The 23,450-nt window shown below is 50.3% G+C and overlaps 1 protein-coding gene across 1 annotated transcript in view; it reads right to left on the bottom strand.

Annotated features, from left to right (window-relative positions):
- The window catches only part of SCNN1B (sodium channel epithelial 1 subunit beta), a 168,851-nt gene that overhangs the window by 98,536 nt on the left and 46,865 nt on the right, over positions 1–23,450 (bottom strand). Inside the window, exon 2 of the mRNA XM_085629497.1 lies at positions 1,451–1,769. Coding sequence (XP_085485623.1) covers positions 1,451–1,769 — 319 coding nt within the window. The remainder of the gene's footprint in view (positions 1–1,450; positions 1,770–23,450) is intronic.

Genomic DNA, 23,450 nt, shown 5'->3' with positions numbered 1-23,450 from the left:
GCTTTAACGTTTCAACTGCCTATGTCCCCTTCACCAGGGTCTTCATCAGGACAAACAAAATGGTAGCAACTCTAATACTGAATTCATAGGTTCTACAAGGGATTTCTAAATGCCACAATTTCAAATACTTTCACAGAAAATAACACTGATAATGAATGGTGCAACCCAAGTAGTGTATTCTTATTTCAGCTCATAACAATCCCATCAATAGGACCTGTTAAAGAGGAATTTATTCTCTCAAGAAATTGTCATGGAGTTCGGCATCAGAACTGCTATTTCAGTGCACTCTAGCAATGTCCTGTCTGGCTATGTGTGCAATGAGACTACGCAACTACTTGGGTTACACAATACATTATGAGTTTTATTTTTCATGGAAGTCTTTAAAATTGTGGTATTGAGAAATCCCTTGCAGAACCTATGAATTCAGTATCAGGGTTGTTACTATTTTGTTTGTCCTGATGAAGCCCCAGGCAAAGTGGATTTAGGGTGTCGAAACGTTGATGCATTGCACTGCTGATTGTCATTTATTGTCGATTCATAAAAACTGAGCAATCAGTAATGGAGTTTTTGTTGCCAAAGGTACTCCTGCAATCAGCGGACAGTGTTTATTCATTCTTATATCACATGCACACCAATTATCACTTTTGTAACTACTCATGCGCACTGCGCTGCATTTTGGAGCACCAATTTGTTGTTCTATTATTGTACCAGAACATAGGAATATATTAGCACAAGTACAATTGGATGTATGTTGGTTTATTTGAATTTGGTTTGAGTAGCCAGGAGAGCTTAGGCTTAGAGCTCTCTTTCCGAGGGAATCGTTGTATTTCTTCATTCAGGTACCATTCTTGGCAGGAAACCCTATTCAAACAGCCGCTAGCACTTCTATGATTCAAAGCATATAATGAAGTCATGACGACTGGGAGCATGAATCACAGGGTGCGATGCCCAGAGTATTAGTGTGAATCAGGGCTTACTCTGCAAGACTTCTTAATAGTTGGTATGGAACGGGAAGTGCATTGCACACAAGGAGAATGAGTATAATTCGGGGAAAGCTGTGCACACCATGAGTGAGAGCAGAATTTAGAGCACACGGTAACAAGTAACAATAAGATTTAGAACATCCGTCTATCACATGAAGATTGTGAATTAGAGTGTGTGATACATACAAGGCCAGTGTGATTATTACTCTGCACACATTAAGTTTGGAATACAGTCTCGAAGAGTAGGAGTGTTTAGAGCATGCATGACGCGAGAACTTGATCTAGACAAAAGTACACATGATTACGAAAGTGTGTCAAGCTTCTTTGTAGGAGACAGACACACCAGGTGCAGTATACTGACGCCTCGCTTCATGCAATGTGGAGTGACTGCAGGTCTGGGAACAGAGAATGCACAAAGAGGCCAGTGATTGGTGTTTATCCCTAGGTGAGAGCTCCACAGTACTCACTTGTATGGGTTGGCGTTACAGATGGTCACTGCTGGGAACTCCATGGCCTTGAACCCGACGGACAGGGATACAGAGACCCCGTAGGAGAGGTATGTCTGGATGGCTACCCCCCACTGCCAGAAAACAAGGCCAGTAAAGATGAGTGTCAGCAGGAACCACATGACCTTCTTCTTGGGCCCCTCGCTGATGATGCGTTTCGGCCCATGTGTGTTAGTGTTATTACAGTACCAGATCAACAGCTCCTTGTATGTGTAGCCTGGACCCTTCTGGATCCGGTGCAGGGCCCGCCGGAAGTACTTCTTCACCCTCTTTAAGTTGGCTAATGGGACACAAAAGAAACACCAAGGTCAAATCATTTCAGACAATGTAATGAAACCAATAGAATCCATCTTATCCCCATGTTATAGAGTTGGTCATTAAAAACAATCGCAAAGAAACACTGCCCAGTCTCTGCACAGGAAAACATTTAAGATGAAAATGCCCCTGAGAAAGAGGGACTACATGGCTCCATATTAAAAACCACAAATTTCCCTGTACCACACTTTCTTTTTTAAAAATAGTGCATCTTGCCCATCAGAAAACTTGTTTCATTTTCTGAACTAAGACTACAATTATCAAACAGCTTTGTTGCAATGACAGCTGGGATGGAAACTTGGTGTCCGGATGGTCTTTCCTTAGCCTCTACCTACACTCCAACCACTCCACCATGAGGCTGGTTGGGAGGAAACAACGTACGAATATACTCTGTGGCAACCCTAAGAAAGTGGGTGTCACACCTGGGTGGATTTCATTAGCCCTCAGAGGAAACTATGGCTTTTGCAGCGTAAAGGAAACCAGACAGGTGTTTTACACCCCTTTATCTAAGTTGTGCTTACAAAATGTAGCAGTGTTTGAAATCCAGCAAACCTGTCAGAGAATCTCTGGTCTTTGAAGGTGAGAAATAAGGTGGCCCCTCCCTGATCCTACAAGATCAGTGCACTCACATGCATCAGTATTTCATACCAATTATTGTTTATTATGTGCTATTCTTCTGTAAATCCTATGAGCTAGAATAAACACCACAATGAGGAATATATCACTGATTAAAGCTAGTATAAAAGTGAATAAAAAATTTCCCTTGAACATTGTACATCACATATCCCTAACTCACTAGTCTAAAACCCCAAGTTGACATACAGCATCATTTACTTTCTAAGGTCTTCAAATCAGTGTTCTGTCTGTCAGCATCCCTCCTAGCAACCAGTCTTTCACTCTGCTCTATCCCAAGTGTAGGGGGGTTTACACCATTATCCATGTAGAGGTCTAGTGAGTCATTGCAGGCTAATGCGCTTGGACATATTGGGCCTCATTTACAATAAAATGATGCAGTGCAGCGTCACAAGCCATTTTGCTGTGCCGAGCTGCGTCATTTTAAAAGCACATTGATGTGCCGTATTTACAACAATACGAAGCATCCCTGTGCTCTCCCCTGAGCTGGCGCACAATAAGCTGCCATGTGCCAGCGGAGGCACTCTTGCATTATGGTGCAAGGGTGCCTGAGTTGTGGGGATTATTGTTGTTGTGCAGGAACAGACACCTTTCTGCACAAAAACAATCATTGATGGCGTTTTCTTCGCTCTATTGAAGCTGCAGAACAAAAGTGCTACAAGAAAAATGACGCACTGGTGTATCACTTTTTTTTGACATTCCATGGGTGATGCTGTGGGTGTTCCCATGGATTCTGCCGCATTCCCAGATTTACAACATTTCATAAGCCTCAGAATGTGTCGGAATACTACACGGAGGAGGCGCAGTGTGGAGAACTACTTTTATTTTTCTGCGTTTTTTCCTCTTTATATGCGTGCAGCATTTTGCAGCATGCATGGAAACAGGAAAGTGCCATTCATTCTTGTTTTTGTGCAAGAAGGTGCTCTATCCTGCACAACAACAAGCATCCCCGCAATGCAGGCACCCATGTACCACTGTGCAAGGGTGCCTGCATTGGCGCATGGCAGCCAATTTTGCGCCAGCGCTGGAGAAAGCACAGGGATGCGCCGTAATGTTGTATTGCATGACGTATCCTTGCGCTTTTAAAATGACGCAGCTCGGCGCAGCAACATGGCTTGCTGCACCGCGCTGCGTCATTTTGTTGTACATGAGGCCCCATGTTTGCAGGACAAATTTGAAAATGATGCCTCGGTTAGAAATTGTAGGATGCAGTGAATGAACAGCCTTTATAACTTTTGAATTCTGATTTCTGCAGCTATAGCCATCGCTCAGATTCAGGAGAGAATGATGTGAAATCCCTTTCTAGACGGTGCAACACGAGCAGCAAATCTGCAGCATTTTTATACTGATAAATACTCTGGGGCTCATTCAGGGTTTGGTGGGCTGTGCTCCATCCAACCAGGGCACTTGAGGTGTGCTGCATTATCAGACCACAGCCTGCCTGACGGAGAGGTCCTTTCTTTCAGATGAGCTGCTGCCTTGGCAGGTGCTCTGACAGCACTGTACATTTACTAGGTCACTGCCACGTTCATGTGGCTGCTCAGCAAACTTTTTTGGTTTTCATTTTTTTTTTTTTAACATAATTTTATTGATTTTCACAATTTGCACGTGTCATACAGTGGCGTGACATTGCAGCATAATTCTATCACATGACTTGTAGCGTTAACTAACATCATGTCAGCGTTCCGCAGCTGCTTACCATATTGTTCATCTCTGCAAGTAACATGTAACCCACAATTCTAGCGTTCCCTCCCTCCTCCCCTAACTTTTTTGTTTTTCATAAACAAACTCCCAAAGCGTTTTTTTGTTAAACAAAAAAAACTAATGGTACTGAAGGTGTCATTTTTATTCTTTTTCTGTTTGGGCCCACCAGGTTTTCCCCCGCGGCCTTGAACAGGAAATACAAGTACATCAGAATGTAAATAGGTCTTATGGTATGAGGTACTTACACCAACGGCGCCATGTCCGTGGGGCCATTGTTGCAGCCGGTAGGCGCTGCGTTGGCTTTGCCGGCGGAAACACAATAGTTTGCCCACTCTATAAATAGGGCGGCCAGTGCTTAATTTGTAAAAAAAAATACATGTTGGGCTCTCTTCAGGAGGCCACTGCAGCTGTACTGCACATTAACCTTGCGATACTGCCAATGATAGTAACAACACAACCACTAACCATCACACTCCTACAAGTGTGAAAATTCTGACTATTCCAGGCCCCCAAAGCTTTAAGAATGGCTTGGACAGCAGGTATGACATTTTTTATGTACATTGAATTAATAATGAACGGCTAATCTCTAAATTAGCCAGACATCGCCACCTTGTGGCAGAGTGTCACAAGCTCTGGTGTTGACAATTAAGTGCTGGTGCCGAACACCACAAGCCCCCTGCTCAAACTAAGCACTGGAGCGGGCGAACCATCGGTTTTGCGGATAAGGGGGGCTCTGCCACATTTCTGGGGATTACCCTGAGCTCCAAACTCTAAACAGCCCCCTCAGCTTGCACAACAGTGAAAAGCTCATATTAGTTCTGAGGCCTGAAATCAAAGCTTTGCACACTTATGCCAAGTGAACCAACACTCAGTACTATCCAATGCACAAACATCAACTACATTAGCATGCATTATGGGATGTATTGAATGTCAAAATGATAGAACATATATAAAAACTTGTATATACACGATAATACTATGCCTCTTTGGAAAGAACCGTATGATTAGGATTCCACAATATGTTATCAAAAGCCACAGAGTCTTCATCAGGGCAAGTGTGCGCTGCTGCTTTTGGTACGGAGGGCTGATATTGCAGCACCACTGCAAAACCGACCCACATAGCAAAACCCGCCCCCACTGCTGAAAAAACGTCCACCACCCTTCCAGCCTCCCGGGAAAATGCCCGATGCCTGCTACGGCCAGTCCAGTAGCTATGTTGGAGCACATCCCTGCCAGTGGACTGTCTGTAGCAGATTACAGCACACAATTGTCTGCCATTTGTGGGCAGGGCAAGAAAAAGCCAGCCTTTAGGGTAATACCAGAAGGTGCTAGAGCATTCATATAACTTATATAGTAACAATGGCCGCATTGCCATCAGAGAGGGGGGGGTCAATGAAAATCCACTTCAACCAGGGTGGCTCGATCTTCTTGCAGGCCCCGATCTACAGGCTGGATTGCTAATGGTGGATTTATCATCATGCGACGCAGTGCAACACAGCAAGAGAACTTGCAGCACTGCGTCAAATATGGCGCACTCAGTGAGGCCTAGCGTCAATGCAGGCACCCTTGCATGATGGTGCTTTGCAGGCAGGATTGTTTTTTTGCAGGAAGGAAACATTCCTGCATAAAAACTAGACATAGAGCCGTTTTCTTCTTTCTAAGTGTGCTCCTGGAAAGAGGGAAAAACAAGGAAAAATAAATATATTCTCCTCGTTGCGCCCCTGTCGGAAAGGTGTAGCATTTGGATGCAATCCCAAGTTTACTTGTCTTCGTAAATCTGGGAATGCACCAAAATCCATGGGTGGATGCATAGAAACACCCACTCTGCATCCATGGAACGCCTCCCTGGCAAGGAGTAACGTATGGTAGTGACTTGCGCCGCCTGCCGTTACTACAGATTTACCAAGCAACGCAGAGCCGTGCAAGGTGGCCTTGCGTGGCTTGCTAAATCTGACTTAGGGATTGTGTTACCCTTGCGTCACCATGGATGATGCAAGCGCAATGCGATCCTATGATAAACCTGGGCCGTCGTTCTTAGAGCATGCCATAGATGCCACCGCACATCACTCACAGAGGGGCAGGGAATGGCAACGCGGATGGTAGAAAACAGCAGACTTCAGATCATGTACTGCAGAGTGCACACAGGTGATGTGGCTTATGGGGTAGACCAGCATGCAGTTTCTGTGACCAACAACATTAGTGGACGATTATATCATACATCTGTCTGGATTGGCTCCACGGCTGTCGGTCACAGAACATGTAGGACTGAGAGTGGTATTTGGAACAGAGACTACAGTATTCTGGGGCTGGGAGCAGGACTCTATAGTCGAGTGTAAGGATGGCTGAGAAAGTTTTGCTGCACAGCTTCTGCTCTAATGTGTCTGATCTGCCTGACTCTTCACCCCGTGGACCCAACAAACAAGGGTCCTCATTACGATGCAGGCCGGACGAGCGTACGACCGACATTGTATTGGGATGGAGTCGGCAGCTCTACCTGCCTTATTATGATCTGATTACCGTGAAGGTGGTCGAAACCATGCATTTTTCAACTGTGGCTTGTGCTGCGGCCTGGAAAAGGGCCACAGCACAAGCCACAATTGAATAAGGTATGTTTACAAACATCCCTACCCAGTGAGCCTGGTACCACAAGGTGCCTGCCACAGGGTGCATGTGCAAAAGTGTTTGAGGGGGGGGGGAACCAAGTGTGCCCCCGGGCCCCATAGCGGAGTTCCCAGGCAGTACGGGGGCATTGCTTGGGGTACCAAAAGTCCCTTTCCGTCTGCTATTTCATGGCGGTTGGACCACCATTAAAAGACAGAGGGCATCCTACTCCCTATGGCGGTGGCTGAGCAGGCACCACCCTATTATAGGGATTTCGGTCCCACTGCTGCTGCGACGGGCATCGGCTGGTCCCTCCGCCCGATGCCTCTGACTGCTGGATCATAATCCGGCGGTCAGACCGCTTCAGTAGATGTCGGTGGGCCCGCCACCAACACCCCGTCAGTGGCAGGCCCGCCGACATCGTAATGAGGGTCAAAGAGTACACTGGAAGTGCACCAGGTTGTAACCCCAAAGGGTGCCCCCCTCTTCACCGTTGAAGATGGCTATTGCCCCCTTATTCTAGGCTATTGGGAAACTGGTTGGTAGTGCAGCTGATTCAGAGCGTAGACCATTTTACCTGTACCTCCTGTAGGGAGATACGCCCACCTACCCTTTTGTTTAAAATCATGTGCTGCATGGATTTTACTGGACCTTTTTAGTCATGCCTGGACCTGTAAGGAGGCTCTGTTGCATCATAACAGAAAGCCATAGACCAGGAGCTTCATGTTTTTGTTCTTTATGAAGGTTTGGACCAAACTAGGTTCTAGCAGCAAGCCATGAGCGGAGGGCTTGTTCTACCAGCAGAAGATAGGAGAAGGCCCCCGACCTGGAAAACCCAGACCACAGCATTCGCAAGATGGTAGAGGGCCCGCAGACAGCATTTCACGAGGTGCATGAGTGTGGGGCCAGCATGGTCTCTGAAACACCCTATATTGTTCAGGACATTATAGGAGCCCACCCTTGCCTCCTTTTACCCCAAGTGGGACACAGATCTTTTTTACCTTAGGGTAGTGGCCCATTGGCCGAGGCCAGATTGTCTGATTCCAGAACCAATCGAAACATCTCTCAAGCTTTTTACTTTTTCTATTCTTAGGTCTCATATACCATAGCTTGTAGCTGCCTGTTTATGAAAGACCTCTTGAGGGTGAACCATGCCAAAAACTTGCGATGGTCTTAGAGCCATCCCATTGCTTACTACTGGTTGACATTTTATTCACTCTCATTTGCTTGCTTCTTAATTGATGGCTTTCCTTTCTTTTTTTGTGATTGCCCCTCTCCCTCCCCTGGAGCATTGTTTCTTTACCATCCTTTTAATTGGATGACGTGCATCCTTCCAATGCTCACTTTCAAGGAACTACTTTTCTCTCATTCTTTCAGTCCTCCATGGAAGTTGATAAGAGTAGGGAAGTGTATTGTGTAGCACAGCACAGAGCGGCCTTGGAGTGGCACCATTATTGCAAAGCACAGCACAGAGCGGCCTCGGGGTGGCACCATTGTAAAGTACAGCACACAGCAGCCTCGGGTGGCACCATTATTGCAAGGCACAGTACACAGCGGCCTCAGGGTGCTACCATTATTGTAAAACACAGTACACAGCGGCCTCGGGTGACACAGTTATTGTAAAGCACAGCACAGAGTGGCTTCGGGGTGGCACCATTATTGCAAGGCACAGTACACAGCGGCCTCGGGTGGAACCATTATTGCATGGCACAGCACACAGCAGCCTCGGGTGGCACCATTATTGCATGGCACAGCACACAGCGGCCTCAGGGTGGCACCGTTATTGGAAGGCTCAGCACACAGCGACCTCGGGGTGGCATCATTATTGCAAGGCACAGCACACAGCGGCCTCGGGTGGCACCATTATTGCAAGGCACAGCACACAGCGGCCTCGGTGTGGTGCCATTATTGTAAGGCACAGCACACAGCGGCCCCAGGTGGCACCATTATTGCAAGGCACAGCACACAGCGGCCTCTGTGTGGCACCATTATTGCAAGGCACAGCACACAGCGGCCTCGGTTGGAAGTCTGAGCACACCTCACCCTACAGTGCCCTGGGGCCTTCTGTAGAGATATGTATGGCACAGCAAAACTCACAGCTGTCTTGGGTGGCTGCATCACTCAGGTTTGAGGTGGCACCATGTATAGCAGAGCAGTTTTCAGCAGTTTTCAGTGGCACCAAGTATACCCTAGGACAGCACACAACAGTGTAGGAGTGGGACCATGCAGAGTAAAGTGAACAGTGGGCAAGTGTCGCCACCATGTATAACGGAGCAAGGCACTTAAAGGTTTGGGCGGTACCATGTATAGTAGAGGACAGCACACAGCTATATTAGGTAGCACTGTGTACAGTACAGAGCTGCATTGGGTGGCAGAATGCAGAGTAAATCACGCCATTGGGTGGCACTGTATATAGTGGAGGGAAGCACACAGCGGTTCGCGGTGGCACCATGCAGAGGGAAGCACACAGCAGGTAGAAGTGGCACCACCGCATGCACAGGAGCACAGCAGTCAGTGGTTTGGGCAGGCACCGTGTATAGCGGAGCGCAGCACACAGAGGATTGGGGTGGCACCGTGTATAGCGGAGCGGAGCGCAGCACACAGAGGATTGGGGTGGCACCGTGTATAGCAGAGCACCGCGCACAGTGGATTGTGGCGGCGCCGTGTATAGCAGAGCACAGCGCAGACGTTTGAGGTGCAATTATGTAACTGCACAGCACACAGGGGATTGGGGTGGCACTATGTATAGCAGAGCACAGCACACAGAGGATTGGGGTGGCACCGTGTATAGCAGAGCACCGCGCACAGAGGATTGGGGCGGCACAGTGTATAGCAGAGCACAGCGCAGACGTTTGAGGTGGCATTATGTAACTGCACAGCACACAGAGGATTGGGGTGGCACCATGTATAGCAGAGCACAGCACACAGAGGATTGGGGTGGCACCGTGTATAGCAGAGCACAGCACACAGAGGATTGGGGTGGCACCGTGTATAGCAGAGCACAGCACACAGAGGATTGGGGTGGCACCATGTGTAGCAGATGCAACAACAACAGTTGATGGACAGAATGCAGAACAATGTCATACATTCACCCCAGTACAGAGATCTGGGCCTAAATCCATTGTTTCTTTGCTCACCATGCCATTCCAGTTTGAACCCAGCCATATGCAAATCAGTCTTGACCCTGTGCCTCATGGGAACAGTCCAGCCTGAACTGCCAAGCCAGGTCCTCCCTGGACTGGAAACAAGCCTCCTAGGACCGGGTTCTGGGTTTCACCCCTCTTCAGCCAGGATAGCTTGATTCCAGTGGCATGGAGAGCACGGGACCCACGTCTGGGCATACCCTTCCCATGAGGCACAGGGTCAGACTGATTTGCATATGGCCATGTCTGAACTGGGGTGGCAGAGTGGGCTAAAGAACGGTGATGGATCAAACCCAGATCAGTTGACTGGGGGTGAGTGCTTGCAATGTTCAACACTCCGTCCATCATTTCCTTTGGTTTTTACCATGTGTAGCAGAGCACAGCACACAGAGGATTGGGGTGGCACTCTGCTCGGTAACAGACACTGTGGGTTGATTTGGCGCCACAAATGACGAAGCACAGCACACAGCGGTTTAGGTGGGTTTTGCATCAATCCTGGAAATAAGAGCACAGCACATAGCGGTTTGGGGCGGCACCATTACTGGGAATCTGCAAGGCTGCCCCGGGGGGTTGCACAGCAGCCCCCCTAACAGGGCGGCCGCCTTAGTGCCGTATGAAGGCACTGGGGGCAGCCGGTCTAGTCCCTGGGCTCAGCCAGGGAAGACGTCCGGCGAATGGTTACTTCCGGTGGTGGGGGAGGGTGCAAGGGTATTTAGGCTGTGCCCGCCCCTTCCTCGCCCTCTTGTCCCTCTCGTCTCGCCTTGGGTTGAGGTCGCAGCCCGCCGTCGTGGTCTCGTCGTAGTGCGCGCTCAACCTCCTTCCAGCCTCAGTGGTGAGTCTTGCTGGTCACCTTACTCTCGCCCCGGCCCTGTCCCTGGGCAGTACCAGGAGACAGGGCCCTGTGGTCGGTGTACCACGGGCGGGGGTGAGGGCCGTGCGCGGAGGGCTGGCTGTGTTGCGTTGTTGTGGGGGGAGCTAGGGGCCTGCGTGGGTCTCTCACCGATGGGGTGTGTTATTAAATGTTGCGTTTAACATGCGTTAGCAAGCTACCACCGAGGGGCCTTGTCTTGGGAAGTGGGCCTAGCTGACCTCTTCCATCCGCAAGGCTCCGGGCGACCTCGTTAGCCGGGATACCTCCCCCCCCCCCCCGTCCTTAGGGTGGGAGAGACTGCGCACTGCTATACCCGATGTGGGCCCCGCACGGCGGGGACAGTAGTTCATATTTATATATATTTAGGGCGCACGTCTGCGGACCTTGGGGAAGTGGGGTTCGAGTTTGGGGCATGTCGAGAGGAGGTGGCCAGCGGCTAGGGCGCTCGTCCTCGGACCTGCGGAATCGGGTTCGAGTCGCAGTATCGACGCTGTTCACCTGGGCAACACACTTTCGCCTATCTGCTCGCGACTGCCCGGGCCTGCGGGTTGGTCGGTCTACCTCGAAGGGGGGACCTGGCTTGTGTGCTTGTGATGATATTACCCCTGGGACCTGGGTGTACAACCTACAGAGTATCTCTGGCCTGAGTGGTTATGGCCGTGACTCAGACTCGAGGTTAGTTTCCCATCCCCACCGTATTTTCGTTGATTCCTGCTGAGGATGTGGTCGGTCGGCCTACACCGGCCGACGCTGGTGCAGCAACCCAGGGGCGAGCCTCGAGCTCGAGCGCACTATGTAATGCCAGACCGCGCTCATGCACAGCGCTCCTATTCCTCATGTCGTCCGTGCTAGATTCCGGGTCTGTGACTCGGTTTCGAGGCTACATTTCACCCCCCATATCCTTCCATTTATTGCGTAGGCTACCTTGGCCATCGGCAGTAACCCCCCGTGCCGGATCATGCTAGGTACGTGACGCGCTCATACCCAGCGCTCCCAGCTCCTCCATGCGTTTCAGCGCAGGAGACCTGGGTCTGGGAATCCTCGTCTCGTGGTTACAGTTGCTATTCCCATTGATTCCTTTTATTTAGATCCCGTTTTAGGGTGCGGTCCGTCGGCTTAAATCTGCCGACTCCGGTGCATATCTCCGGGGGCCCGCCCGAGTTCGCGCACACATCGACCGATTCCGGGCAATTCAAACAATCGTGGTGGGTTTACCTCGTGCCGGAATATATTATGCCTATGCCGCGCTCATGTCTAGTCTCTTGAGCGGGGCCACGGGGGGGGAACACTGATTTCTTTTCCCGGCACAGCGCTTTAATTCCTGTTTTCCTGGGCAAATCTTTTCACCGGCTGTGCCTAACGGACATTGAATGGGGAAAGGAATGGGGGTCATGTTAAGCGCTCTGATCTTCCGAGCACAGTGCGCATCAAATACAATGATTTGGCGTGGGAGGGGAGGCATGCCACATGCATTCCATGAGCCGGCGACAGCGTGCACGGACCATGCTTCCTGGTCTGCGCCCTCTCGGTCTTCGCGCCTTGGGTCCTGGTGGGAACTTGGGTCGCTTTACCGCGTATTTGTAGTGCATACCACCGGTGTTCCTGCGTCCTGAGGGCGCTTCCCAGGCCGGCTGGCGGGAGTGCGGCGGACCTCGTGCCCCTTCTCCACCCCCCCCCCCCCTCGTCCTGCACAGTAGGGCTCGGCGCTAGGGTCATTGCGCCCTGGTACCCGCGCCACGAGCTGCACCCGGCCGGAGCCACAGGCGGGAGAGGAGGGCAGCCCCAGCATCTTTGGTGTGCCCCCCCCCCCCCAGGTGAGCCACAGACGTATTGCTCTAGGGTAATGTCTTGCGCGGTTTGTGGCCAGGCCACTGGGTAAGGTTCCGAGTCCCGCAATCACGGTCAAGTGCTTGAAGTTGGTACATTTCCAGCTTCGATTCCACCGCGTCGTGGGGGTACGGGGGTAATGCCTGCAGGCCACAGAAGCACACAAAAAAAAAAAGTCATTAACCTCTCCCTTCTCCCCTTAGATCGTGCCGTGCCTGGTGTCCGGCTGATCGGTGGAACTTGCTCGCTGCTGGACAGGGGTGTAAGTTCACTAGGGGACGGTGGGAGACACCGAGAGTAAGCTCCCGGCCTGCAAGCACAGGAGAAGGTCACCGTTGGGCGCGGGGCATAACCGTTGTTGTTCTTTGTTTTACACAGGTCGATAAAACGAGTACCACGGACTCGGGTAACAAGCACCATCTGTTATTTAGTGCCAAGTTACCTAATTGCTCAGCCTTTCATCCATCTGAGGTCGATAAAATGAGTACCATTGAGTTGGGTAACAGGAACCATCAGTTATTGAGTGCCAAGTTATCGTACTGCTCAGCCTTTCATCCACCTGCGGCGATAGAATGAGTTCCATTGAGTTGGGTAACAAGAACCATCTATTATTTAGCGCCAAGTTACCACGGGTGAACGTGCTCTCTTGTTGTTATGATTACTTGGGATTGGAGAGGTAGGGAGATTTGGTTAGGAAGTTCGAATCAGTTGAGAATAAGCCTTTATCTAGAAATAAGAGATCAGGATTTCCTCTTGAATTCTGCTGGCTCTGGATTGTACACAGGCGGGACCAGAACTACCCGCAGTTTATAGGGCCTTCCTTCTCTGTCTGCTGGGGATTCTCCTCCTCAGCCGCTTGCGGTTTCTTCGGCTTTTCTTGTGCCGGGGGGCTGTGGTGGTCCTGGGTTCCGCTTATAGCATTTATATGCCCAGAATACTGTAAGCTTGTTGTTGGATAGTAGTAGGGGTCCGGTTTCGCGTCGAGTGCTCCCCCGGCGGCCCCCTGGGGCCCTGGGCTGCGGGAGCACATCCGGACTCGGACATGATATCAGGCTGTCTGGTACCCTGCCTCGGCAATATCAGGTTTGTTGCGGCCAAGTTGTTAGCTTTCTTTAGTAAATCCTCAAGACTTCGTGGCTGCTTAATTTTCTTATGCAACAAACAACCATTGACGAAGTCTATAGTTCTGATGGGTAGGATTGAGGCCAGTGGTGTATTGGCCACCAGGTGTCACTGCCGCTTTGTGTTCGTTGCGGAACTAGGTTCTGAGCGCTGGTCACAGGGGACGCGGCACTCCCGGCGATTCTGGGCAAATCACTCTATCTCCTCGTATCTATCTGATAGTGAATGTGTTCTTCTGTGGTGCAGCCGATGCTCTTTTTATGAGGCATGCTCACGCACAAAAAAAATACTATCCCTCCCTAATTTCCCTCACAGATCCTGCCGGTGTCCCACAGAGCTGTGGGCACCACTCACTAGGGAATGGGAGTGTAAGTTGGATCGGTGGGAACAGTGGGGGACTCTGAGACGTGGGTGTTCAACACAGTTACCGACTCGGTTTGAAACGCTAGTCATTAATTTTGTGTTCCCGATTCTCCTTATAATGAGCATGGGTGCGGGTGCAACATGCTCCTGCCCGGCTATGTTTCGCGGATTTGGAATGATTTGAGGTGTGTGGTGTCCCCCGGGCGGCCGCGTGCGTGTCTCTTCGCTGTCGGCGGTTAACGCGAATATAGACTAGTGTTGATGTTATATTTGTCATCTTGCGGCCTATCTCAGATTATTGTGATGGGGCGGCGTACATAAATGATCAGGTTGCCTTGCTGAGATTGTCATCCGCGTACTCTGGTCAGCACAGCGGGAGTGGATTGGCTGTGCGGTCCTCACAGGTGAGGCGGGAGGTTTAATCTGCTTGAGTCAGCACCCGTCTTAGGGGCCTGGTTTCAATTCTTTGTTTCATGGGCAAATGAGACCGAGTGGACTTGGAACACCTAGTAAATGCGCGGTGTGTTGGTGGCCGGTCGGTATGCCATAGCCAGTGCCGGAGCATGCTGGTTAGCCCTGCAGACCAGTTTTACTCTGGGAAACACTTGCAGCTGCGCAGGGCTCCCTTGGTCTGTCGGGGTCTGTTATATTAGCCGGGCACTCCTGGGACGCTTCACCACTATGGTCGGGAGCAGGGGGAGGTGTCACTTTGCATCCAGCACCTAGGCTAAGCAAAGAGTTACGCCAGGTTGCGTGATGGCTAATGTTACCTGGTCGTTCTTTGGGGCTCCTGAGGGTAGGATGACCTAGCGGCAAAGAACAGCTAGGGTGGTTTACGTGCGCTTCAGCAATCAAAAAATAATAATTTTTAAAAAAGATGCTACGGGGCCCTGGCTCACACAGTAGTGGGCAAAGATCACACACGCCACAGGTGCCGAGGCCGGTTCTGATGCCTGGCGTTGGGCTCCCAGGTTTCTTCTGAAGGGCTAGGCCTTCAGATGCTGAAAGGATGTCCGTTGTTATTTACTCCATTGTTATACGATTGGTTGTTTCCGGGGTCATCCGCGGGTGTAGAGCGTTAGGCGCTTGTTGTCTTTTCATCGGGTCGGTTTGATGTGGGATGGTGTTTTCCTTGGGCACAGCCACGTGGTGGGTTTTTCTGTGTCGGACTGGGGTTAGCCTTCCATTCTCTCCCTGTGTGTCTCACACGGTTGTAAGACAGGGGGTCAACTAGCTTTGTGCTGATTGAGCTGCTACTACGCCATTAGTAGTTAAACACATAAGGTACTCGTTTGAACCCAATTATAGGTACTTCAGGACGCATGTCCTCCATCACACACATCTTCAGACTGGACTGCCCCCCCCCTGCCCCCCTCCAATCCTTGGAGCATTAGGGGTCCAAACACTTGTGGGGTTGGCAGGCTTGGACAGAGGTTGGTGGCGAGCTCCCACATCATTCGGTAGGAGGATTTCGAAGAGTCTTTGGGCAGGTCATTGGCCGCTCCTCCCGCTGTATTTGCTGTCATCTTATTCTCACTGGAAACCCTTATTCCTTCACGCCATGGTCAGCTGAGGATGCCTGTTGACGCTGTTAGACCTGCCATTAGTTATTACACACACCTGTGTGCCTTGGCATGGTTTGTTTCGCATCAGGGCCAGTTTGGGGTTACTGGCGAATTGTTTTCTCCAGGGCTGAATCGGGCGCTTCTATAACAGGGCAAGATTGCTTAGGCCAGGCAGCAGGACAAAGGTCTTTTCGGCACTGGCAGAATGGTGCAGGCTGCGAAGTAGGCCATTGCAGAACATAGATTTGTCAACATTGTGCTAGGAAAGGATGAGCAGCATTAAGGTATTGGGCCATGGGGAGAAAGTGTTGTGGGTTTCGTGCTCAACAGGAGCAAGGGAATTGCATTCGGTTCATCTAGCTACAGGTACGGTCGACAGCACCAGAAACTGTAAAGCTGCTATGTTCGCCCGGGACTGGGCTGCCTATGTCATCTAACTTTACATTCAGCCACTGAGTAGGCAAAGACATACTTGCGATGGTGCATTGGGCACTCAGCAGTAGAGTTAGTTGAGTGTCATCATACCCCGATATAACGTCAGTGATAAAACATAGGCTGTGGCCACACTCGACCAGGCACTCTAGGGCAGCTGGGGCGGGAGTGTGCCAGTGCCAAGAGGGTGCGGGTTGTCTGGTTAGGGCGGCTGGTTTGGAGGGGACACCAATACGGATCGCCACAGAGCACATTTTCCATTCATAGAAGGCTGAATTGATACTTTTTGGCATGGTGCCAGTTGCTTTAGTTATGCGCATGTTTCTTGGCTGTGTCAGGAACATCCAGAATGCAATGCTGGTGGTCAGCCTGTTGTCCTGCTTTTCAGAGGTGTCTTAAGCTCAGGCATGGCCAAGCATGGGTTAGAGGCCGGGGTCTGCCCTGGGGATTCGTGTTAACAGGCAGGTGAAGCAGCAGAACTTAGAGGGGCTTGGGTCGGACCCCTGGTTTCAAGGGCAGAGCCTGGTCAGCTCACTTAATAGCCTGTCCTTTAGTTCGACAATACAGGTACATTTATAGTGAGTAACGGTAAGGGGTGACTTCTTCCGCCCTTTAGCACTGCCTGGCAGCTATGCAGGCTGTGGAAGTGACCTTCCCACGGGGGCGATTAGGTCCATATGTTTGGGGCAAACTCCTAGGAGGCATATTTGGGCTGCAATGCAGCAGGAGTACCACTGGATTCCCAGTATTAACATGGTGAGGCATTCATGCTTTGGTTCCCCCCTGGGTCACGCTGTCCTGTCTGCTCGCGGGTATGTTGTCAGAACTTTGTGAGGGCTAGGCCTCACATAGGGTGCTGACTGTCGGAAGGTGATGGTCATACTCCGACTAGGGCTAGACTCCGATAACTGAGGTAAGAGGAGGTAGAGCGGGTTTGTCAACTCTTTCCTCCACCCGCGGGCACTTCCTGGCAGGAGTGGCTTGTCATAGGTACTGTTCTTCAGCCATGCAAAGGTAACATTGGACTAACGCCTATTTTTAGGTTTCGGGCCACATCAGTCAAAATCCACAGGGAGTTTTTGATAGAATGGGGGCACTTGCCTGAGGGGGCATGCCGGCTCCGGGCCTGTATGGGCTAAGACTGGTTTGGCTGGACCTGGGGAAGCCCGGTTATCAGCATGTTGTATGTTAAAAAGCAAATTTGGTTTTGGCTTCATCAGGAAAGGTCTTATTCACGCCAAATCCACAGGGTGCCGGGAGGGAGATGGGGTACACCTCTCTAGTTGAAGCATGGATCTTTTCCTACTGGATTTAGGGGAAGCTTTGGCTGCAGTAGATTGTAAGTAATAGGCTACCTTGGCAAGGAGCCCGCTCAGGAGAAGCCATTAAGGTGTCAACAGCGCCATGCGCAAGTTCACTGAGCAAAGAGGCTTTGGCTTCATCAGGCATGGCCTTTTACACGCCAAATCAACAGGGTGCCTGGGGGGTGATGGGGTGCACCTCTCCACTCTAGGCATGTATTTTACTTGACCTTGGTGTAGGCTTGGCAGCTGCGGGTTGCGAATAGACTGGACCTACTGGACCTAGGGGAAGCCTTGACTGCAGCAGGTTGGAAGGAAATAGGTCTACCTTGGTGGGGGGCCCTGGTAGTGACGGTGGCCACTCCCAAGGCTGTGGAGGAGTTACAGGGCGATCCAGAGTCTGCAGATACCAAGGGGTACTTCATGCAGCAGCACAGCGTGGTGCTAAGCCAGGATACCCAGGGATGTCTAGAGTGTCCCCTGGAAGAACTACGGCGCCCCGTTAGTCCTACGGGCGGTTGTGGGTCTGAGCAACCGGGGGCTGCCAGCATACGCTCCGCCCACCTCTTTCGGGGGGGGGGGGGGCGTGAGTAAGCACGTGGACTGGTGGTCCACGGATGGGAGGGGTGGCCCCTCCCAAGGTTTGGTATGCACCAATCGGCGACTGCCATGCTGTAATTTAGGCTTATCAGACGGGCAGGCTGCTAGGGGTTGGCCTGCCCTGGGATCGGATCGCCCGTAAGATAACCCACCATGTTTGCATATTGTTTATGCTAATAAACCTGCAGCAATATTTCTCCACTTACAAAAAGTGTTGTGTGGTTTATTTATGTATTTACTATGTGTTATGTGACAACAGTTGCCGATATTGGCACTAAGAGCACAGCGGTTTGGGGCGACACCATTACTGGAAATCAGAGCACAGCACACAACGATCTAGGCAGGGCTTGTAAAAAGCAAAAACAGCGCAGTCATCTGGGGATTCCGTGCATTGGACAGCACGCTGCACGAGACCAAGTTGTGCAGGATGGAAATCCGAGCACCGCGTGGAGCTGCGGGGCAGCAACGCCTCCATTTAAGAGGGGGCAGCTAGAGCAGACTTCCTCCAGCGAGTTAAACCGCCGCATGAGCTGCAGAAAGGTCACTTTTCAGAAATACAGGGCTTGATGTAATGAGAGTCTGTCTGTCCGCAGAGAGACTGTAATCACCGCATTCCTGCAGTGAAATAACACACACTTAACCTAGCTGGGCTCCAGCCTGCGGTCTACATGGAAAATGTGGGGGAGAGAAGGGCAACGAGTGGGAGGGGAGGCTCGAGATAGGGAGATAGGAAGAGAGAGAGAGAGAGCGAGAGGAGACGGCAGAAAGATTAGGAACGTGCCAAAGAGAGTGAAAGAGAAATACGGGGAGAAAGGAAAATCAGTGATCGATGAAAGAAGCGAAAAGAGCAGAGATAAAACAAAAGAGTGCCGGGTGGGAGAGAGGTAGTGAAAGGAATACATAAAGATTGAGCATGAAGGGAGAGCGTAGGTACGGCGGCATGGAGGTAGGAGAAAGCAGGACAAGAGGGAAACAAGTGACTTAAAAGAAAGAAGGAGAGGCGGGACGGGGTGGCGCTCCTTGTTGGTCCGTTTAATATTCCCGCCTGTTAATGGCCGGCAGCCTTTGCGAAATCATCCCACGCATGCGCACTGGCAGCCCTAAAACTAAATGCAGGGCATCAAGTCCTAAACAAAGAAGTGAGGGGACTAATCAAGTTAGGCGGTATGCAAGTGCCATCATGGCATATGTCTTTCTGAAATAAAACATATAATTTAAAGCTGTGAAACACAACACATTACACTTAAAACCAAACGCACGTGTCAAGGCAGCTCAGAAATGCCACATAGTCAGCAACACAATGATCAAACTGTTATTAAACACAAGATAATGGGAAAGTTAGTGCCCGCAACACAGACACACACTAAAACCATACACCCACAACTCAGTAAATAACCATTGCGAGCAAGCTACCTGAAGCATGCCGACTCAATAGTCCAGCTTGCAAAATAAACCTCGGAACTGCATAGAAAGCACCCCCTCAAATCGCTGATCGCGCGATGAGGCCGTGGCAGTGGCTGTCTTTGTGCTCCACATTGTAAGTACGGAATGTAATTATTTTTGACATCGATGTTTTGGTCACGATATTTTTGTATGAGGAAATTTAGGGTGTCGATTTTTTTCCAGTGTACCACTCAGTAGAGATACTCAGAGACAGGACTCCTCCTGAGCTGTAGTGGAGATGAATCTTAATTCTCAGAGACTAAACTCCACCTCGGCTGTAGTGGAGATGAGCCTTAACGAGCTCTGGTAGAGATATTCAGGGACAGAACCCGTCCTCTGCTGTAGTGGAGATGAGCCTTAACGAGCTCTGGTAGAGATATTCAGGGACAGAACCCGTCCTCGGCTGTAGTGGAGATGAGCCTTAACGAGCACTAGTAGAGATACTCATGGACAGAACCCGCCCTCGGCTGTAGTGGAGATGAGCCTTAACGAGCTCTGGTAGAGATATTCAGGGACAAAACCCGCCCTCGGCTGTAGTGGAAATGAGCCTTAACGAGCTCTGGTAGAGATACCCAGAGACAGAACCCGCCCTCGGCTGTAGTGGAGATGAGCCTTAACGAGCTCTGGTAGAGATACTCAGGGACAGAACCCATCTCTAGCTGTAGTGGAGATGAGCCTTAACGAGCACTGGTAGAGATACTCATGGACACCGTCCTCGGCTGTAGTGGAGATGAGCCTTAACGAGCACTAGTAGAGATACTCATGGACAGAACCCGCCCTCGGCTGTAGTGGAGATGAGCCTTAACGAGCTCTGGTAGAGATATTCAGGGACAGAACCCGCCCTCGGCTGTAGTGGAGATGAGCCTTAACGAGCTCTGGTAGAGATACCCAGAGACAGAACCCACCCTCGGCTGTAGTGGAGATGAGCCTTAACGAGCTCTGGTAGAGATACCCAGGGACAGAACCCATCTCTAGCTGTAGTGGAGATGAGCCTTAACGAGCACTGGTAGAGATACTCATGGACAGAACCCGTCCTCGGCTGTAGTGGAGATGAGCCTTAACGAGCACTAGTAGAGATACTCATGGACAGAACCCGTCCTCGGCTGTAGTGGAGATGAGCGTTAACGAGCTCTGGTAGAGATACCCAGAGACAGAACCCGCCCTCGGCTGTAGTGGAGATGAATCTTAATGAGCTCTGATAGAGATATTCAGGGACAGAACCCAATATCGGCTGTAGTGGAGATGAGCCTTAATGAGCTCTGGTAGAGATATTCAGGGACAGAACCCAATATCGGCTGTAGTGGAGATGTACCTTAACGAGCTCTGGTAGAGATACCCATGGACAGAACCCGTCCTCGGCTGTAGTGGAGATGTGCCTTAACAAGCACTGGTATGGATACTCTTAGACAGAACCCGTCCTCGGCTGTAGTTGAGATGTGCCTTAACGAGCACTGGTAGAGATACTCAGACAGATTAAAATGCTCACCTCAGCAACTAAAGCTCAGTAAATTTGAGCATTACATGGGCCTTAGCAGTTGAGTATCAACTAAACATCTAAAAATCTAATCTTTGTATGTACTCAATCACTGATCAACTACACGTACAAAACAGTTTTATATACAATAATCTCATTGTATATCCTTCAAGCCCAAGGTTTGGGTATTTAATTAAAAAGTGCACGGATTTGAACACTCAGCCCCTTGCAGCATTTCAGTGAAGGCAAAGAGGATGTTGAACTTTCTATGAATACATGGTTTTGGAATGGCCATTTAAATGTTTTTTGGGGGTACGAGGGCCTCTTCTGACACCGCACATCAAAGAACCCATTGTAGAAGGGTTGTGTCCTGCATCCTTCCACAACACCTGTGTGTGTGTTGGGTAGACTTGAGTTGTGTGGCCGGTCTACCACTCCGCAGTCGGACCTCGGATTCCTCTCAACCCTCTTGGTGTGGAGACAGTGAGGTCCCTTCAGAGTGGGCTCCAGGGTGAACTCCAGCTGAGATTTTTTGTTTTTTAAATGTATTCAGTTTTATAAAGTGCGGAAATTACCCAGAGGTGTCAGCGCGCTGTACGGCAGAGCAAAGAACATTAGAAGTGAAATTCAGAGTAGCAGGTGACAGTACGTATAGCAACTACGTTTACTCATGGTGAGAGTTGCACGTATACAAATTACTTAGTCATTACAGATTACATATTTACAAAAGTTGAAGCGATTAAGGTTACACAAATACATATTACATACATGCAGAGTTAAAGCGGAAAGGTCGGTATAGCTCGAGAGTGTCATGCAACAGTCATGGGCACACCATTAAATGTGTGGGAATATGCCCGGTGGAGAGAGTGGCACCGAATGTTATAGAGAAAAATGTCTTTGGAAGAGAAGAGTTTTAAGCAGGGGCGTAACACAGGCCCCCGCAGGGGCCCCCTCAGCACAGCCGGCGAGCTCCTGATGTAGCCGGAGGGGGCCCCTCCACGTACCTTGCAGGGAGGCCCCCTCAAGGTTCGTTACGCTAGTGGTTTTAAGGTCCGCTTGAAGATACGGAAAGAGGTGGTAGTGTGAAGGTTTGGGGGTATCGGGTTCCAAAGTCTAGTGCATTACCTGAGAAAGATTGCGTCACAAATCTTTCCCTTTTTGGAAGAGATTCGTGTCTGCCAGAGCCTCTTGGCTCATGGCTGCCTCTCCTTCCATTTAAATGAGTTGTCCAAGGACGGACCGAACCAAGTAGAGGGACGCTCACCATCACTATCACAGCAGAACCCGTTTCCTTTACCTCCACGGGCGCTGTAGGTCTCCGTTTACTCTTTCAACAGCTGCCGAGCGGCCACAGAAAGATAAATTAACACATTACATTTACCCCTTTGAAGTGAGCTGGAGACGTGGACAAACAGGCTCTGCCTGGGTAGTAATAAAACCCGCTCACAAGTGCCCTGCCCCGCCCTCTTCCTGTCCTTAGACTTGTGCAGTGCACACTCATTAACACGCACTGTTTCTGTAATATATATTTTGTATGTTCTATTCTCCTCCAGGGCTTATCATCAGGAGATGGTTCTAATGTCCCTCTAAATGTCATTTATTCTCGGATATTGTCACGTGGTAATGTTCTATTGTAACGCTTTTACAATGGCGTTTTTGTGTTTAGATTGTGCGGTGACAAGCTGACAACAGGCGTAATTCTGACCTTTGACACCGGGCTTTACAAAGACAGGTTCTTCCAGACACGTCATTGACTCTGATGCATTTGAAAGGTATAAGTGTCCAAGTGGAACTGATCCCATGGCACAGGGTGGGAGCATCGATCGCTCATGAACTTCCCCCCCCCCCCCCCCCCCCTGCAGATTCCCAGCGCCCCTCAGGAACCTGCTGCCTTTGCACCTCCAGTGTGAGGCTGAATTCTGTAAGTCCCACTGACATCCGAAGACCGTCTCTTCCACCAAGCATAAGGACTAGCTTCAGTATTCATTTCCAGTGTGGCCCTTCAATGGAAGTCTGCTGGGCCGGTGGAGGCCCTGGGCTCTGCCCCACCCCGCCCCAGGCCAGAGGATTGCTTACAATATTTTACGATTTCTGACCGTCTGGTGGGGCTCTCACTCGCCAGTTTTGCATGAGCACTGCAGGCAAAGGTATATGCTCAGTGGGTGCTAAGTTTTTTGGCCCCACTCAGCTAGTTGCTCCATAGACGGACAAACTCCCAAAGAGGGAGTTTCTTACCTGCACACTTCCTTGCATGGTATTGGCAGACCCAGGCCAGGAAATTCAATGATGGTCGCCCTGCTTAAATAAGGTTGGACAAATGTTACTTTCACCTGGCGGCTGAGTAGCAGATGGATTGCCACATCCAGGGTTTCCACTGGCCGTGCCAGCGCCGTCTCCACCAATGAAGCCCTGCTGTTCCTCCACCTCTCAACAGGGCAGGGACGCCCCTAGAATGGCTGAGGGAAATCTGCCATATTTAGGGCTCACCGGGGCTATCGCATTCATGCGCTCTTGCGGGCTAGGTTTATTGTTGGCTATAAAAGGCTTGGAATCCACCTATTGCTTTT

Source organism: Triturus cristatus, chromosome 10 (genome assembly GCF_964204655.1).
Source record: "Triturus cristatus chromosome 10, aTriCri1.1, whole genome shotgun sequence".
Lineage (NCBI taxonomy): Eukaryota > Metazoa > Chordata > Amphibia > Caudata > Salamandridae > Triturus > Triturus cristatus.
The sequence above is the reverse complement of the archived record's forward strand: the minus strand, read 5'-3'. Positions and strand labels throughout refer to the sequence as shown.